Source organism: Felis catus, chromosome D1 (genome assembly GCF_018350175.1).
Source record: "Felis catus isolate Fca126 chromosome D1, F.catus_Fca126_mat1.0, whole genome shotgun sequence".
Taxonomy (NCBI): domain Eukaryota; kingdom Metazoa; phylum Chordata; class Mammalia; order Carnivora; family Felidae; genus Felis; species Felis catus.
In genome coordinates this window covers 112,786,274-112,804,902 of record NC_058377.1, presented here as the reverse complement: position 1 = coordinate 112,804,902, position 18,629 = coordinate 112,786,274, and the positions used below count along the sequence as shown (strand labels likewise).

Sequence of the window (18,629 nt, the reverse complement as noted above, 5' to 3'; positions counted from 1 at the left end):
CTTTGGACGTGGTTGTGTGGAGACGGGATGGCTGGAGCTGCTGCAGCCATCCTGTGACCATGAGAGGCAACCCAAGCTCCAAGCCCACACAGGGGAAGGACAAGCCGGACAATGGCAGACGGGTAGGTCAGAGCCTCGGCAGTCCACGCCAGTGCCCTGCCTAGATGTGCTGCTGTGTGACAGCGGGTGACACTTCTCTGCCTTCAAACCCAGGTGAGACAGGAGTATGAAGAGTCAAAAACACCACAAAATAGGAAAAGAATAAGATTTCAAAAAAATCACAAAAGAGAGAATTTTAATTTCATTTTAATTTGTCATATTATTCCTTTTTCTACAAAAACAACTCCTGATCAAATTATGTCACTGTGACGTTGTCTCTTCACGTACAAGTGTGGGACAGTGGGAGCTAACCGGCACAGCACAGGGGGACACAGGATGGCCGTGGCCACCCTGCTCCTGCACCGGCCCCGTGGGCAACTGTTGCTGTCAGCACCGGGCCCGGGCCACTCTGGACGTGCCACAAAGACCAGCAAAACGGGGCTCGCGTCTGTCCTCCCATCATTTCCGGAAGCGAGAGGCCGCCAAAGCCACCCAAAGTGCAGACCCCTGGGGTCCCAGCCCCAAGGCCTGGCCAGGGCCCAGAACCTACTCCTCCCGGTACAGGTGGCCCCCTCCACTGCCAGTCAACCCTGCGCAGGGCACCCGTGGCCCTGACGTCCGCCCGCCGTCCCGGCCACACCGACCCGGCCTGAAGACAGTGGGGCGTTCCCGTGGGACGCAGAAGAGTGGCGCCTTTTGCACGAACTTGACCCGCCTCTACCGTGGCTGCTGCCGAACACCTGAAGGCCTGTGGGGGTGCTGTCACCTGGCGAGCACGGCCTGGGGGACAGCTGGGAGGGAGGGAGCGTCCCTTCTGCCAAGCTCCCGCCCCCCTCCCCCCAGCAGGAGAGCATCACGGAGTTCACTCGCTCCGCTTTGAAACGTGACTTCGGTTTCACACCTGCTTCCCTCCTAACCCCAGCGGGGCGGCGAGGGGACCAGCGTCTCCTCAGCGAGCCGAGTGCAGAGGAAGCCAATGGGAGGGTTCGCGACCTGGCGTGAGCTCGCGCTGCCGCGTCCCTGCGGACCTGTCTTCCGCTCCCACCTGCCCCCGAACTAGCTTTCCCACCCGACCCCCCGAACACGGGTGATGCCGCGCGAGGGCCCCTCGCCCCCGCGCAGCCGAGGGTCACTTGTGGTGTCCGCACGGCTGGCGTTCGTGTCCGTCTCCCGAGAGAACAGCCATTTTTTTGTTCTGAACTTGAAAGACCTGTCGGCGCACAGACAGCACGGACACGCGCCCTCGCTGCAGAGGGCGCGTCTCCCTCAGCTTCTCAGAGGTCGGCCCGGTCAGGGCAGGACGGGACAGGTGTCTCAGCCTGCCTTCCTGGTTGTCTCCCGCCCCCCCGTGCCCCAGGGCTGCGGCGACGCCTCCTCTGAGCTCGCCCCAGGCCTCCCTGCACAGACGTGCCTGACCTCAGCCCGCTCGTGTGTCCAGGGAGACCAGACGGCCCACGGAGGGAGGCCTGCCCTGGGGGAGCCTCGGGGCTCCCAGGACTCGGGGCCAGGGCGCTGTGAGGCCCACGGCTAACACACGTGGCCCGGACACGTGGGGAAGAGCCAGCGGGTTGCGTCAAGTGGCCTCACCGAGCTCCCCTCCACCCCGCTTCTACGGACGAGGCCCCTGACGAGGGACACCCTCCTGCGGGGACCGGGCGGTGCCTGCTCACTCCCTGGGGGACCGGGGCTCACCAGCTCTCCTGTCACGACACAGCCCGCCCCCCACAGCACCTGCCTGCTCGCCTGCCCCCCGAGGGTGACCGTGGGGCCGGGTCCTCCCCCCAGGCCGTGCACGTGTGACCCTCGCGCTGTGGTGGCCTCATCTGTCCGGGCGGGGCGGGTGCTGGCCGCGGGGTGGGGGGGGGGCCCGGAGACGACAGCCCAGCACGAGGGCTCGGTCACGGAGAGGAGCAGACGCCCCTGGGGTTTGCGAGCTCGCTCTCACCACGTCGTCCAGGGAGAACTGGGAGCCCTGCGCCAAGATGTGGCCGTTCATCGCTATCAGGGCACAGCCATCGTAGTACAGTCGGTCCCCGTCACAGCCCTTCTGATTGGCCAGCAAGTAGATCCCGCCGTTCTGGAGAATGCAGGGGGCACCGACATCACCGTCCCTTCCTCGGCCCTCCCAAGGCCTTAAACAGCGCCCTGCAGGGAACCCCCCAGCCCCCGCCCCCGCACTTCCCCACAGAGAAAGTGCCTGCACACGGGGGGGGGGGGGGGGGGCGCACAGTAGGGCCCGGGACAGTCACCCGCCGGCCTTCCCAGCCTCCGGGCATCACGCCCAATGCCCCTCCCCTCGCTGCCCCCCAGCACCCCTCACGCACTGACTGTCGTCTCTGACACGGGAGGAGGGGGGTCACGGAGGACAAACCCCACAGCATGGAACAGAGACCCAAACCCGCCCCTCGCGGGGTCACGCTGCCCAGCAAGGGCAGCACCTCGGGACAGCTCCCTGCGCTCCAGCTCGGAACCACTGAGCGTGCGACCAGCGCGTCACTTGTCCCTCGATGGTGCCTCGGGCCCCAGGGGCCTGACGCTGGGGCAGGAGGTGCCCTGCTTGCCTCACAGGGTCAGGGGAGGTCGGGCGCATGAGGCCCCAGAGGGCGAGTCAGCGCCCGTTTGCAGAGCGCCGGCCGAAACTGCGGGCACCGATGTCTGTCGTGCGGGCCCAGCCGTGCATGGGCACCAGGGACTCGGGGGTGTACGGACGGACGCGGCACGGGCCCGCGGCACGCGTGCTCCAGCATGCCCAGCGCCTACCTTGGTGGTAGCCATGGTCACCAGATCCACCCTGGCGTGGGCTTTGCGTAGCACGTGGTGACTGCCCGAGGCGTTGGTGAAGATCTCCACGCCGTCCAGGCCCATGTCCACGTGCGGGCTGCGGGCAGACGGAGGTTGACGGTAGGATGGGCCCCGTGCCCCGCCCGCCCAGCCCCGCTGTCTCCACCCGCGGCCACCCGCCAGGCCGGGGCCGGGGCTGACCTGTGGGGCGTCCAGAGCTCCTCACAGATCTCGCTCCCGATGCAGGTGTCGCGGGTGGCCAGCACCGCGTCTCCAAAGGGCACGGTTTCCTGCGGTCAGAGGACAGGAGGGCACGAGACCCCTTGGCCGTCCCGTCTGGGCTGCGGCCCGACCTCTCTGCCCTTTTACTTCCAGCCCCAGTGAGTCCCTGCCCAGCTGGGGAGCACTCCCCACCCAGGCGGCCCAGCATCTCCCCTGTTGACTCCCGGGGCCTCTGGTCACAGCGTTCACTAGGCAGGAGCTGTGCTCTGAGCTGCCACAGGGCCCTCTGTGGCCCCGGCAAGCCGACACTCCACTCCGGAAGTTTCCATTGGCACAAATCCCCATCGCCGTCATCGTTATTAAGAATAAAGGGTCTTGGGGCGACTGGGTGGCTCAGTCGGTTGGGCGGCCGACTTCAGCTCAGGTCACGATCTTGCGGTCCGTGAGTTCGAGCCCCGCGTCGGGCTCTGTGCTGACAGCTCAGAGCCTGGAGCCTGTTTCAGATTCTGGGTCTCCCTCTCTCTCTGCCCCTCCCCCATTCATGCTCTGTCTCTCTCTCTCTATCTCAAAAATAAATAAACGTTAAAAAAAATTAAAAAAAAAAAAAGAATAAAGGGTCTTGGGGCGCCTGCGTGGCTCATTCGGTTCAGAGCCTGACTCTTGATTTCAGCTCAGGTCATGATCCCAGAGTCGTGGGACTGAGCCTCATGTCAGGCTCTGCACGGAGCATGGAGCCTGCTTTTCTCTCTCTCTCTCCCTCTGCCCCTCTCCCCTTGTCGTGCACATGCTCTAAAAATTAAAAAAAAAAAAAAAAAAAGAAAGCAATAAAGGGTCTCGTTTGCCCAGGGTCACTCCACGCCTGCCAAGTCCCGAAGCCCTTTTCGGCATCATCCGTGCTCCTGACAGTGTGACCGGATCGTCCCACCCGTGCCAGGAATGACCCAAGGGTCATGCGAGAAACCTGAGAAAAGTGACCCCGCTCCTGAGTGGCAGGGCCAGAAGCAGGCGTGTCTGTCATCAAGAGCCACGTTAACAAGCCACGAATGGCGGCATCCCAGGGCCGGGGCAGAGCCTCCCCCGGGCCGGCAGACGAGGCACCTCGTCTGCAGACGAGGCAGACGAGGGGCCTCCGTGTGCTGACCGGTCAAGCGGGAGTGGGACGCTCTCAGGCACGCGGACAGCCCTGACTTGCTGTCTTGGTCCAACTTGGCTCCCTCTCCTGATCCCAAAGCTACAGACGCGGCGAGAACTGATCCTGAGACAGGGAACACGGCCGAGCACGCTGGGTCAGGTTTCATGATGCGTGTGCGTGAGTCCGACACCCTCAGCTGCCGAAGGCAAGACCCACAGCGTAAACCTGGCCCTGCTCCCCGTGGCTGCGAAGAAAGCCCTCACGCGGGACCCCATGCTGGCCGCCGGGCACCTGGCAAATAGCCCACGGGGACGGCCGGGACCCACACGCCATCTTGCCGTGAGGCGGCCAGGGCTCAGGGCCACGGGGCCCAACGTGTCCACGTGTGGCAGGTCTCGGGCTGCCCTTCCCTTGTTCCCGAACACGCCCCGGAACTTAAATCCGCGGACGGTCACCGGGGCCGATTCAGGCCACCACCCTCGGTCAACCGCCAAGCCAAAGCCCTGCAACTTCAGACCACACCCCACAAGGGCTCAGTCATCTCCAGCGGCAAGGCCTCCAGGACATACTGGGACCCCGCAAGGATGAAACGGGGTGCAGCTCCCCGTCAGGGCTGTGCCGACATGCTTCAGACACGGGCTCCCCGCCAGACACACACACGGACACGGGGAAACGCACTCATGGGCGCGTTCCGCGTTCTGGGTCAGGAGGATTTTCAAACTAGCCCGCTGCTACCGTTCACGGTCAAATGAGTTTCCGGGACACATGGGAGGTGACCGGACCCGGCTGAGCACCCCTGCCCAACCTTGGCTGTGCCCGTCCCGGAGTGTCCATACAGGGGCTGCTGAGCCCAAGCCGGCCCCTCGAGGAGCCTGGCTCAGGAATCAAACCCAATGGCGGTGATGGAATCTGGCTCCTGAATGGGGGCAGCCGCCCAGCGGCCAGGCAGCCGCCATCTTCCAGGGAAGAGGCAGAGACGGTCAAGAGGCAAATGGAGCTGGAACCCGGGAGGAAGGAGGGAAGAGGGACCCCTGGTCCAGCTCGGGTCTGTCCCTAAGGTCCAGCTGAACCCCTGCCGGGCCCTCCACTGAGGGAGTCCGGACCCTCATGAGCTGCCGAAACGGCAGTAATTAGGGGCGTGGAGAACCTGGCGGCCTGGGAGGAACTGCGTCCCACTCAAATTTCTGTGCTGGGGTCCTGACCCCCAGCACCTCTGAATGTGACTGTATCTGGAGCCGGGACTTTCCAGAGGTGATCAAGGTGACCACGGGGTCCTTGTAAGAAGAGGGGATCGGGACACAGACACGCACAGAGGGACGACCCCGCGAGGACACAGGGAGAGGATGGCCGGCCACACACAAGGAGAGAGGCCTCGGGAGGCCCCGGTCCCGCCCACGCCTGGACCTCGGGCTCCGGCCTCCAGGACCGGGAGTCAAGTATCTGCTGTTTAACAACAACCCGCACCCCCTGCCCTCCGTCTCTGGTGCTGTGTTATGCAGCCTGAGCAAATTAACACACTTCACACCAGAATGGGACCTCGGACAGAAACCAGACCAGTCAGGCCTCCCCCCCCCCCCCCCCCCCCCCGAACACCTGCTCTGTGCCCCTGGCTTCCAACCACCCGTGGGAAGTGGCCAGAACAGGGTTTCAGCTGTCACCCCAGCAGCTGCCACTAGGAAGAGGCTGGACGAGGCCCCCCCCGGCTAAGGTTGGAAGATCAAAGCTCTAAAGGCCTGGCCCAAGCCAGCTCCAAAAGACAAGAGATTTCTGAAGCTGGGCCTTCACAGAACGAGCAGGCAGCCAGGTAATGTCTTGCTTGGATTTTATAACTAGAACCCTCACACACCCCCCCCCCCACCCCCCACAGCTTCCCGGGTGACCCGGAGGCCCAAGCACCAGCCCCGGCAAGGTGGGGCGGGGACCCCTCCCCCAGCTCCCCCGGGGCCCCAGCACGGTGGGCCGGGCGGGAACGAGGCAGCACCGACAGGCCGGGCTTCGGGGGTGCCACCCTCCCTCCTCGTGCAGGAACCTCTCCCCGCACGCCAGCCAGGTGCCGCTGTGGCCTCGGCCCACAAGGGCCTGCCCCCACGGCACACCACGGCCTCCAAGAGCGACAGGTTCTGTCCCCAGAGACTCACCTGCTTTGTCAGGCTCTGCAGCATCCGGGGGAGAAAATACTCCTCTGTTTGCCTGGGAGGGAACAGCACAGATCTGAGGATGAGCATCTAAGCCCCGGGGGAGGGATGGCATCCGAACGGGGACAAAAATCGGCCCGGGAGCTTCCAACCGATGTGGCAGCAAAGGACTGTAGGGCATGCACAGGTGCCCCGAGCGTCCGTTCAAGATAAAAAGACGAGGATGGGCGTGTTGGCGAAGATGCTGTGCATTTTACTCGGTGACACCGTGGCGCCCAGTGAGCTCCCGCCGGCGGGCTTCCCGGGGCTTTGGTGCCCGGCACTCCCGAGACACACGTCACGGGCATGATCTCCAAAGAGGGGGCGGTCCGGGTGGAATCCCTGATCGGAGTCTCTGAGTCAAGATCACGCCGCGCTCGCCCAACACGCAATTACAAGCCTAAACGATAAAGTTACGCTCCAAACGGAGTAAGACGGACCGAGTCGAACACCTCCCATGCCGCCCCCGGACAAGGCATCCCCAGGTGCCACGCTGAAAGGCAGAAGGCACGAAGCGACGCCTCCCGAGTCCGACCGCAAAGGGGCTGTTACGGGATGCCGCCCGAAGACGTTCTGTGAGCTGCGGCTCTTGCTCCCTTCTCAGAATTCACGGGAGCCTCCCGCGGTGACCTCAGTGGTCGCTGCCTAAGTAAACCACAAAGCTGGGAAGCTGGAGGGCGATGCCTTCTGTCCCGCGCTAAGGCCGGGGACAGGACCTCCCAGCCGCCTCGCCGCCCCACAGTGAGTCTGCGACCCACCATTCACGGTTTGCCGCCACGGGTGTCGCTGCGTCAAGATGAACTTTAGAGGGAGGAGCCGGCCGAGGCCTGTCCCTTCCTCCGCCTGCACCCCCCGCAAGATGCACCGAGCACCAGCCCGGAGCAGGACCGCCAGGGCACAGGCGTGCTCACCTCCGCTCTCCTACTCTCTGCCCCGAGGCCCGCCCTCACCTTGTACCCCGCCGGTGCGTTTCGCAGGTTCACCGAGAGCCAAAAGACGCCGCGTAAGAGTCCCGTGCTGCTGCCGTAGCTGGTCACTCGAGGCTCGGCTCAGGCCGGCCCGGGTCTCCACACCTGACTGTTCGCACAGCCTGCCCCTTTCTCCGGCTGGACGCCCCTGCTTCTCAACCAATGCCGTCCGGAAAGATCCCAGCAGCGCACTCCCGCCAAGAAACCATCCTTGGCCGTGCTGAATACAAGTCTTCTCCGCCCCCCGGGGGCAACAAGAGCCCCCGCGACCCCTGTGCCTAGATCTGGGGTCCGTCTAAGAACATAATGAAAACGAGTAGGTTCTTAAAGTCTCTGCACTCGAGCACCAGGTTTTTGTTTGTTTTGCTTTCTTAAGAGGCCTGGAACTGCACTTTGAACCTGTCGTGGGTCCATTACGAGGGCGGGGCCACAGTAACCGGCCGTTTTATCGTTTTATCGTCTGCACTTTGGCACAGCTCCCAGGTGGCCTTAATGTTGCCAAAATGCGAGCTGGTCGCTCCGGCTCCCCGCCCCTTCCACAGGCTCGAGGAAATGCACGAGGCTGAAGGAGTCACCGTGAGACCCACGCGCCCGCCCCCCCCCACCCCGGGCAAGAGCTGGCACGCTCCCAGTAAATTCAGAGACAGCACGACCCCATAAAAAGTCTCAAACGAGAGATGATCGGATGCTGGAAAAAGATGAAAAGTGAGCTTGTGAACTGGGAAAGGAATCGGAAAGATGTGCTGATCTGGGCAGCCCCGAGCAGCACCAGACCGGAGCCTCCGGCAGACTCCTGCACAGGGCGGACTCAGGGGATGAACCCCGGAGGAGGTACAAACAAACGGGCAGAGAAGAGGAAAGACACGTACGATATCCAGGGACACGTGACCCGCACACAGCGGAGGCTCCCGGACAAGAGCGAGAGAACGAAATCCTTTGAAGATGGGAAATTAGAAAATGTTCCTGAAATCAAAAACCTGACACTCACGTCCAAGACACTCACGGCTCAGGGCGCCTGGGGGCTCAGGCAGTTGAGTGTCCGACTCTTGGTTTCGGCTCAGGTCGCGATCTCCCGGTTTGTGAGTTCGAGCCCCACGTCAGGCTCTGTGTTCAAGCCTGGAGCCTGCTTCAAGTTCTGTGTCGCCCTCTCTCTCTGCCCCTCCCCCGCGTGCACTCTGCCTCTCTCGTTCTCTCTCAACAATAAAATAAACATTAAAAAACAAAGAGAAATGATGCTTGATGTAAGGAAGTATGAGAAAATGAAAAAGAGCTCTTAGAGAATAGAAAGTAGAGGCATGGAATCTTCCAGGACGTGGGAAAGAAAGGTCACGACAATTAGAGAAGCTGGTCCGGGAGAGTCTGATCTCTGATCGAGAGGCGTTTCAGAAACAGAAAACGGAGAAAACAGAGCAGGAATCGCCCAGAAAGGACACGACGTTCACCCAAAACACGGGGGCCCTGGAGAGCCGAACACGGGAGCCCGGACACCCGCACCACGGCCCACAGGATACAATTTTAAAACACCAAAGACGGGGCACCTGGGTGGTGCAGTCGGTTAAGCGTCCGACTTCAGCCAGGTCACGATCTCGCGGTCCGTGAGTTCGAGCCCCGCGTCGGGCTCTGGGCTGATGGCTCAGAGCCTGGAGCCTGCTTCCGATTCTGTGTCTCCCTCTCTCTCTGCCCCTCCCCCGTTCATGCTCTGTCTCTCTCTGTCCCAAAAATAAATAAAAACATTGAAAAAAAATAAAACACCAAAGACGAAGAGAAGCTTCTGCGAGTGCCCACACAGAAAATACCCCCAAGAGCGAAGAAGAATCCGCACGGTGAGCCCTCACCGAGGGCACAAGCCTCCAGGCAATCCTTCACACGATACCTCCAAAACTAGGAAGGAGCATGATTTCTAACCTATAATTTGTTTTCCACTCTGCAAAGCTGCTCATCACATGAAGAGACAAATGAAAACACCTGCAGGCAGGCAAAGGGCCAAAAGTCCACCTTCCGTGGGTCGTTACTTAGAAAGTGCGACTTTGTGATTTATGATGAGAAGGCACATTTGGTCTTTCTGGAGCTGAGCTCCCGAAACCCTTAGAATTTCCTGCGACAGGAGCCACCCGTGTCCTCGTTACGTCGTTATGTCGCGAGTGGCGTGGAGAAGGGCCCCAGGGAGGGGCGCTGGCTGCCTGGGGAGCGGGTCGGGGAGCTGGACTTTCCGTTCCCGTCCCCAGACCTGGGGAGAGAGCCAGGCTGGGGGTGGAGTTCAGGGGCCAAAGGCCAACGACGTAACCAATCAGGCCTGTGTAAGGAAGCCTCCGTAAAACCCCGCAGGATGCGGTTCCGGGTTCGGGGAGCTCTTGGGTTGGTGACCGCGTGGAGATCCGGCGCACCTCCGTGCTCTCCCACCCGGCTGTCCAGAGGGACAGTGTTAGAGCCGTGATCTAGGAATTGAACCCAAGGTGGGGGCGCGGAACCTCGAGAATCTACTGGAAGCCGTGTCCCAGCGAACGAGCCACTCGTCAGAGAGGAGGCCGGACGCCCACCAGCCCGGGCGAGAGAAGCCCCACGTGCCCGTGCCGGAACCGCGTGGCAAGTACAAAAACCCCGTCTTCCCACATAAAAATACCGACCATCCGAAAATCTAACGCTGACGTTCTGTTTCAGCGGCAGCAGCGACGATAAATGGAAAGCAGCAACCGTTAACAGGAGGACAGGGCAGGGCTGCTCAACCGGGGACGGTCTTGCCCCCGGGAGACATCTGGCAACGTCTACAGACACCTGAAGCTGTCACAAAGGGACGTATCTACCGGGAGGTGAGCCGCTGCGCAGCTTGCCACACGGGCGGCAGTCCCAGAGCGACCAGTTGTGGGGCCGAGAAAGCCTGGCACACGGGGTAACTGGAGATACAAGGTGCCCCGCGAGATTTCTGTGGTCTGTGACAGGTCATCTGTATAGCAGCAGCATCAAATAGCGGTACTTAGGGGCGCCTGGGGGGCGGGGCTCAGTCGGTCAAGCGTCTGACTTCGGCTCAGGCCATGATCTCACAGTCCGTGAGTTCCAGCCCCACGTCGGGCTCTGTGCCGACAGCTCAGAGCCTGGAGCCTGCTTCGGATTCTGTGTCTCCCTCTCTCTCTGTCCCTCCCCAGCTCACTCTCTCTCTCAAAAATAAATAAACAGAGGCGCCTGGGTGGCTCAGAAAGTTAAGCGTCCGACTCCGGCTCAGGCCATGATGTCACGGTTTGTGGGTTTGAGCCCCGCCTCAGGCTCTGAGGAACCTGCTTCAGATTCTGTGTCTCCCTCTCTCTCTGCCCCTCCCCTGCTCGTGTTCTGCCTCCCTCTCTCTCTTAAAAATGAATAAACATTAAAAAAAACAACAACAGCAGTACCTAAATGGCAGGAACTTGTCCCAGACTCTTACGTCTCTCCCCCCGTGACCTGGGCCAAGGCCACACACAGGGAAGACCCGAGACAAGCGTCCACAGGGCGGTCACAGACCATGCCCCTTGGTGCCGGGCACCGTGACTCACCGAGTCCTGGACCAGGGGGTAAACCAGCGTAGCTCCCGATAGTTGCCCTCGTTTGCCAAGGCCATTTTGGGCCTGATGAGCAGGATCCTCCTACAGGTGGGAAACCGAGGCGGCCCCTGAGATGAACATCCGGTCACGAGGGGCACCCGTGGGTCCACGCACCCCGGACGGTGGACGGATGACCACAGAGCAGCCGAGGCCCGGCAGGTGCACGCCGTGCGAGCAGCCGACGTCCAGGGGCCTTTAGGGGAATGTGACAGACTGCCCTCCCTCCGAGGACTTCTGGCCAACAGGGCCACGTGTCCCCAAACCCCACCCTGAGGTTTCTCTCCACTGAAGGTGGCAGTGCTGGGCGGAGGCCAGGGGAAGCAGTGATGTCACCTGCCCGGGGCATCGGCCCCCACCAACGACCGGGCGTTTCCAGAAGACGCCTCCTAGCACAGGGCTCCAGGAGCCATGTCTGGGGTGGGGCGTGCGGGTTCCCCTCTCCCCGCGGCCACCTACCTGTTGAGAAATATCACCCTGCAGTTGTAGCGGACGTTCCGGTGCATCACGGGCCTGCGGAGAGAAGGCACACACACGCGTCCGTGAACGGCAAGACCACACGTCTGTTTTAATACGAAGCCTCCTCGGGCCCTTGAAGAGGGTCACAAGGCCCCTCTGTGGCTTTTCTCAAAGCTAAAAACGAGCCAAGGGCTCTGCCCCGGTTTAGGCTCTGAGACAAAAGAGGCTCTTCTAATGTTTATTTTTGAGGGAGGGAGGGAGGGAGAGAGAGTGTGTGCCAGCACATGGGGGAGGGGCAGAGAGAGAGGGAGACAGAATCCGAAGCGGGCTCCGGGCCCCAAGCTGTCGGCATAGAGCCCGACGTGGGGCTCGAACCCTCGAACCCGGAGATCATGACCTGAGCTGACATCGGGCACCTAACCGGCCGAATCCCCCAGAGCGCCCCCGGGGCTCTTCTAAAGGAAACACAGTCAACCCCTCTCGCGGCTGTTCCTCCTCCTGGAACGTTCTCAGACCTGTCAGTGGCCTCCTCCCTAGCTCTCTGCACACACCCGTCACCTTCTCACCTCTGCCCCCTCCCGGCCTCACGCACCAGCTCTGTGCCTTCCCAGTTCTCCCTCAGACCACTCCTGACCTGCCACCTACACCCCTTTTAGAAGGTGGGTCTCCTAGGGGGTGAACAGATTCGCCCGCCGCTCTGACTGGACCCCCCCCCCCGACCACCTGGGGTGCTCCCCTCTGGAGGTCAGGGGCAAAGCTCCAGAAGCCGGTGCTCTGCTGGCCCCGGGTGGGGGCGCGGCTGCACAGATCAAGGATAGGAACGTTTTGTTCAGGAGCTTATAGGCCCAGATAAATGCTAGATTTCGAAGGAACATGTCTCCATAAGTTGGTGGTTAACGTTTTAAGAGCGAAAACAGGATTATAAACGCCAAGCCAACAGAAGAAAGCAGAGCACAGAAAACCAACCTCAGACAAGGGCAAACAAGAGGACGACAAGATGGCCAGGCCACTTAGCACAACCACAGGGACCAGCCCCCGTGGCAGCTGGATCAGGAGCCCAGGGACGGCCCCGGGCCCAATTCCTCACCTTCCGTGGCGAGGGGAGCTTTGCAGAAGTGATGACTAAGTGAGGACGCTGAGAGGGGGAGGCAGCCCGGGACCACCCGGGGCTGCCCAGGACAGTCCCAAGTCCTTACGTGAGGGGGGACGGGTCAGAGTGCAGGCACGCGCACAGAAGCGGAGGTTGAGGCGAGCCTCCGCTGGCTTCGAACCCGGAGAAGGCCCCGAGGGTTGCTGGCCTCTCTCTCCCTGCGAGAGCCTCCGGGCTGACCCATATTTAAGACTTCCGACGCCCAGAAACACAAGACAAAGTTTTTGCGTTATTTCTGTGTTTCGCTGCCACCATCTGTCACGGCAACAACAGAACAGGGAACAAATACAGTCCACGTACCGCCACCGATCGTGATAAACGTGGACACAGCGGGTTAAAAATCCCATCTGTGCGCTGCTTATGCTAGGCCCTGGCTCGTGTCACAGCGACGTGGAAAATGAAGCGATGGGTTCGCGTATGGTGCACCTGCACCCCCCACGCCTGCACCCCTGGAATCCACACCCCTTATGCCTGCACCCCTGGAACCCACCCCTCGTTCACTTGCACCCCTGAAACACACACCCCTTACGCCTGCACCCCTGGAACGTGGCCCCCGCCCGCCTGCACCTCTGGAACCCGCGTCCCACGTACGTGCCCCATAGACGCCTGTGCCCCTCGGAACCCGCGCCCCACGCACCCGCCCCCACGTACGTCTGCGCCCCTGGAACCAGCACTTACATTCCCACGTCACAGATGATATCCTGAGTGACTGGAGACTCCAAAAGGGCAGCCAGGACTTGGAGCGAATGCAAGAGGGTGTCCGACTCGTAATAATGATCCCAGCACCCGTAGCCGCTGCAGAGGAAGGGAACAGCCAGGTGAGACCGGGAGACATACCGGGGCGGGGTATGAGGGCGGGGAGGGGGGCGGGGCCCACGGGCCAACCGGGTCAGACGTGCAGGGGCGCGACCAGGCAGTGGGATCTTCTTAAAGCCTCCTGGCTGATTCCACTGCGCAAGCAGAGCTGGGACCGCCGCTACAGAAGAGGATGCATTTCACGGGAAATGAAGAAACCCCAGGCCCTTTCTCTTCACTTTCGGTTACTATGAGAAATTCTCTCCCGTCAAGTGTCTGCCCGTGGATTTTTTTTTTTTTAAACTTTTAATGCAGCCCAAATCACACTGATCTACAAGCAAAAGAAACAAGGCTGGGTCCACAGGAACGTGTTTCCAAGCAGCTAAGATCGTTAATATCGTTCCAAACACCATTCACAGGGAGACTCCTGGTTCTTGCTACAGACACTTGTGCTGGAAGCAGGCCGAATGGTGTCCCCTCCCCAGAAAGGTGTGTCCATGATCCTGGCCCCCAGAACCCGTGAGTGTGACCGTATAAGGGAAAAGTGTCTTTACAGAAGTAGTTAAGGATCTCGAGATGAGCCCCGATGGCCTGGGCAGGTCGTGTATCCAACAGGAGGACACAGAGAAGGGGGGGTGTGTGTGGAGCTAGAGCCGGAGGGACGCGGCCACAGGACAAGGCGCTGGGAGCAGAAGCGGGAGGAGGCAGGACGGATCCTGCCCTGGAGCTTCTGGAGGAAGTGGGGCCCCGCCAGCACCCCGAGTCTGGACTTCTCCCGAACCGCGAGAGAACAAATTTCGGCTGTTCGAACCCCCCCCCCCCCACCCCGGCGTGGGGAGCTCCGTTACGGCACCCCAGGAGACGTGTGAGGCGCTCCGGGACATCGTCGAGGGCGAAGACGGGCGTCAGGGCAGTTTCCGGGAGATGGGGGGGGTGGGGGGGGGCACTAACAACGTGCGGAGTGTCTGTAAACTGCTTCTAGGCGTTCAAAGGCTTTTCCGCCTACCACGCAGCAGCCTGGAAGCGACGTGCCAAGTGCTGGGCAAACTGCGCACACGGACGCAGACCCCCAAAGTGGCACTTGCGTATTGAACGCCTGGAAAGCATGCCTCCCCTCCTCTGCTTCCGAGAGGAAAAGCCACGGTGGTGAGATGAGAACGAGCTCGACGAGATGTCCCGTGAGGGCTCAAGCCCGGGGCTAGCCTTTCCTCTCCAAGGGCGGAGTCCTGCTCCACGGGATTCATGGCCTGGCAGCTCCCAGGCCACACAGGCTACCAAACAGCAATGCGATGCCAGAAGTCACGTGCCTGATGTCCAGCCATCGGTTGACGCCTCGCCCCTTTGGCCGGCCGGCAACTGGAGGGGCATCTCATAGCGGGGGCTGTCGGCAGGTGCCCCCGGCCCATTCTGGGTGGGCAGCCTTCCATCCGTGAAGCCTGTAAAACGGACCCAGAGGACACAGCCAGCCTCTGGGGTGAAGGACACCCCAGACCCACGAGTCAGCCTGCCGCAGTGGCACTGGCCCCTCATTCTCCTTCCAAGTGTCCCTCTGGGGTGGGAGCTGCCTGGCACCAGAGACAAGAAGACGGCGTGCCCAGTGAACGGACTTGGCTCGACTCCTGCCCCAGCTTCCTCTGTGCAGACTGTTGCAAATAACTGTGAGCCTGCTCGGCAGGCTAGAAACCACTGGGAGCCCAGCTCAGCTGGGCCCTTATCCCTGCTTGATGCGAGTATGCCGCCCTGGGGTCCTGTAGCTAAATTCCTCCCCCTTTTAAAATGACAGGTCCAGGGGGCGCCTGGGTGGCACAGTCGGTTAAGCGTCCGACTTCAGCCAGGTCACGATCTCGCGGTCCGTGAGTTCGAGCCCCGCGTCAGGCTCTGGGCTGATGGCTCAGAGCCTGGAGCCTGTTTCCGATTCTGTGTCTCCCCCTCTCTCTGCCCCTCCCCCGTTCATGCTCTGTCTCTCTCTGTCCCAAAAATAAATAAAGGTTAAAAAAAAAAAATTGAAAAAAAAAAATGACAGGTCCAGATTTGGAGACCGGAGGGTGGGGTGGGGAGAGAACAGGGCAAAGGAGGACGTAACCTGGAGGTGTCTGGGCAGCGACTGCACCCGGGGGACAGGGCCGTTGAGGACAACCCTCCAGTGGGAAGAACAGACCGAGACAGGAGCTCAGGACCAGAAGTCACTCGGACAACGCGGGACCCCAGGGCTCTGGCCGCCGGCTGAGAAGCATCGTAAAGACCAGGTCCAGTGCAGGTGAAAACGCTCTTGGGTATTATGGGAAACACCACCCGAGCTGAAGTCAGGAGTCCGAGGACAGAAATCAAGCTAGCTAGAAAAATGACAGGCGTGGCCTCAAGGACTAACACAATGATGCCTGCGAGGAGACGCTTTCTGTCTACACAGCCCCCAGGAGGGACTTCTGATTCCGCAAACGGCGAGGACCTGGACACACAAAACGGGAACACAGAGGAGCACGGAGGGCGGCTGACGTGTGTCACAAACGAACCGCGGCTTGCAGTGTGGCAACCAGTTGCTTCCTTTTGAGGAAGGGACAAGGAGGAACCAGCTTCCCGATCACTGGAAAAAGGCAGGGCAGAAGGGGTCGCCGACTCTCGCTTGTGGAAAGATGCGGACACAGTGAGTGAGACCTGTTTGTGGCCGGCTATGAGAGTGAGGACTTGGGAAGGGTGGCGGCAGACAGAGCGGCCCAGCCCGGGCTGCTGAATCTCAGCTCCTCTCATGACCCGACACGGGGCTCCAGGCTTGCCCGGGCGCCCTCGCTCGGTGACGTGAAGCAGGCCCGCTCACGGGTTTCTGACGCCCCTAAACAGCCCTGCACGTCCACACCTGTCCACACCTGCCCCCTTCCTTGCCTTTCTGCTGCGGGGAGCTGATGTGGATACCTCTGCCTTCCCCGCCCTGGGAGTCTCTGTGTGCCAGTCTCACCATATTTCCAACTCTGGTCCAAGCCTGTATGTTGCTCCTTTGCATTTGGCAATTTCGATACCTATACATGGAGGCAGAGACAGAAAGATTTCAGTACCTGCAACGTGTTCAAGGGCAGAAAAAACACCGCTGCAAGCCAAACAACAACCAAAAAGCACTCGGTGATCTCTCTGACCCCAGGCAGCCAAGGACCAAGGACAAGGACGAGACCCCCCCTTGCACACCCTGCTTACACCCTTTGGAAGCAAGATGCTGATCCTTAGCCCCTTGGGGGAGGGGGAGGAGGAAGCAGTCAGTCCCTGGTAGTTTATTAACAAGTGGATGCGGAAGACCATGTGCAGGGAGGAGGCAGGCCTCCAAGGAGCACAGCCTATGGCGGCACAGGGAACCTCTGCTTGGGGACAGCAGCGCCCAACTGCACCTGCGGACAAGAGGCCAAGAGAAAGGAGACCCCGCTCTGGCCACCGACCGCCTTGCTCCAACCCGATATGCTCTGAGCCCCGAGGAGATGAAAACAGGTAGATGTTGGGAAAAAAGAAAGAAAAAAAAAAGGATGACGGTCTGGAGGCACGTGGCTGAAAAGATGCTGTCATTGGTGCCATTCCGTCGTGGCTGTTCTTAGTGAGCCCTCTCTCGGGAATCGGCTCAGAACAAGACGGCTGGGGTAACGTGAAGGACGGCCCCTTCACGTGCAGGTGTGGGCCGCTGGACCTTCCACCATCAAAGAGAAGCTGGTGCTGAGGCTCACGAGATGCTGGCCCCGCGACAACCACACCCTAGTCTCTAAGCTTGCAGGCTCACCCCTTACTCTGCTTGCCTCTTGGGGCCCGCTTCTCCCAAAGTCTGCCCATCAGGAAGATCTGTAGGCACCAGAGACCGAAACAGCCCTCCCGCTGGTCCTAAGGGTTGACTGGCTTCAAGTTCATGCACTCCTTGCTTGCGGCCTAAGTCCTTGGTCTGTAGCAGAACTGACCCACTGTCCTGAGACCTGCAGACCACTGGCCTTGAGGAGAAAAGGACCGGACTCTCCCAGAAGTTAAGGCCTGACTGCGTTCGGAAACGGCGGCTGCAGATGCCAGCAACTGTGCCCAGGGTCATGTCCACATGCGACTGCCCCTCCCCCCCAGGCACCTGCTTCTCCCGCACCTTCTCCTTCAAAACCCTCCGGCTCCCCACCCCCATGGGGAAGATGGCCTTTGACACATAAGTCCAGCAGGTTGCCGGGTTCCTGAATAAAGCATACTTTCCTTTCCCCCTGTCACTTGTCTCTCCAGCAGCCAACTGCAAAACCGTTGTTTGGAACCAGTTGGGTGCAGGCTAAGCCGCACGGGACCCCAGGATCATCTGAGGACAGGCAAGCCTCATCTCTCTCATCCCCACCTCTGCCTTCCCGGTGACACTCTTCCCAGTGCCCGTGTACAACACGTGTTCCCACCAGGCATGACAGACCACCCCCAACTCAAGAGCAGCCCTGGGCACTCGCGGGGTGGTCCTTCTGCATCTTACCTGTCCCCACGCCCACCCCTACGAGCTTCACAGAGCAAGGATGTGCGTGTAACAGAATCGAGCCAGCCGGCAAGCCTGGACCTTGCCCCCGCCCCATCCCGCCGGCCCCCAACCCCGTCCCCCCGCCCCCCCAACCCCGTCCCCCCAGTTCCACCGAACCCCCAACCCCGTCCCCCCTCCCCGCCTCCCGGTTTTCCCGTCAACCCCCGTCCCCCTACCCCGGTCCCCCTCCGCCCCCCTCTACTGTCCTCCCTCGCTCCCCCCAGTTCCACGACCGGCCCCCACCCCGCCGCCCCCAGACTCACTCTTTAAAATCCTCTGCAAATTGCCCTCGAAGTCCAGAGCCCATTGGTTGAGCGCGCAGGTGGCCACGGTCACTCTCCGACCCATCCCGGCGGCAGAGTCCCGGGCACTTCCCGGCGCCGCGCGGGTCCTGCCGGGACTAGAGGGCTCTGGAAGGCGGAGCCCCGGCGGCAGGCCCCGCCCACGCCCCGCCCGCCCGCGGCCGCGCCTGCGCAGAAAGGAGGCCGGCCCCCTCCGCGCCCCGGGTTGCAGGCCCGCGACCCAGCGCGGGGGGCGGTCGCTGGGTGCCGGAGAGCGGTTCCCCGTTTCATTCCGCACCTCCCCACGGAGTGCAGCCCGGGTGCCTCGGCGACTCGGCTTTTCCCTCTCCTAGTGTTAGATACGCTGTTTTCATGGTTTTTCTGCGGTGTGGCGCTGCATGGTGGTTTCGGAGCACGAGCGATCCGTTGCGTGCTGGAGGCTTCCGCACCGTCGCGGCGCTGTGCCAAGGCGCGCGCGGTGTCTCCTTCGCGGCCGCCTGGCCT

General features: G+C 61.5%; 1 protein-coding gene across 12 annotated transcripts in view; it reads right to left on the bottom strand.

Annotated features, from left to right (window-relative positions):
- NADSYN1 (NAD synthetase 1) overlaps positions 1-18,264 on the bottom strand; it is a 37,438-nt gene extending 19,174 nt beyond the window's left edge. For 10 of the 12 annotated variants that reach the window (XM_045039693.1, XM_023238968.2, XM_045039691.1 and 7 more), the window contains exons 1-9: positions 18,108-18,264; positions 16,297-16,357; positions 13,230-13,346; positions 11,402-11,455; positions 10,898-10,987; positions 6,373-6,424; positions 3,082-3,170; positions 2,860-2,977; positions 2,045-2,176 (exon numbers count right to left, since the gene is read on the bottom strand). In XM_045039693.1, the coding sequence (XP_044895628.1) occupies positions 2,045-2,176; positions 2,860-2,977; positions 3,082-3,170; positions 6,373-6,424; positions 10,898-10,987; positions 11,402-11,455; positions 13,230-13,346; positions 16,297-16,357; positions 18,108-18,192 (798 nt within the window). In that variant the 5' untranslated portion in view covers positions 18,193-18,264. Of the gene's footprint in view, positions 1-2,044; positions 2,177-2,859; positions 2,978-3,081; positions 3,171-6,372; positions 6,425-10,897; positions 11,014-11,401; positions 11,456-13,229; positions 13,347-16,296; positions 16,358-18,107 lie in introns of those variants that run through there. The other 2 variants (XM_045039692.1, XM_045039696.1) reach the window with 2 other exon arrangements.
- Positions 18,265-18,629: the final 365 nt, after the last annotated feature.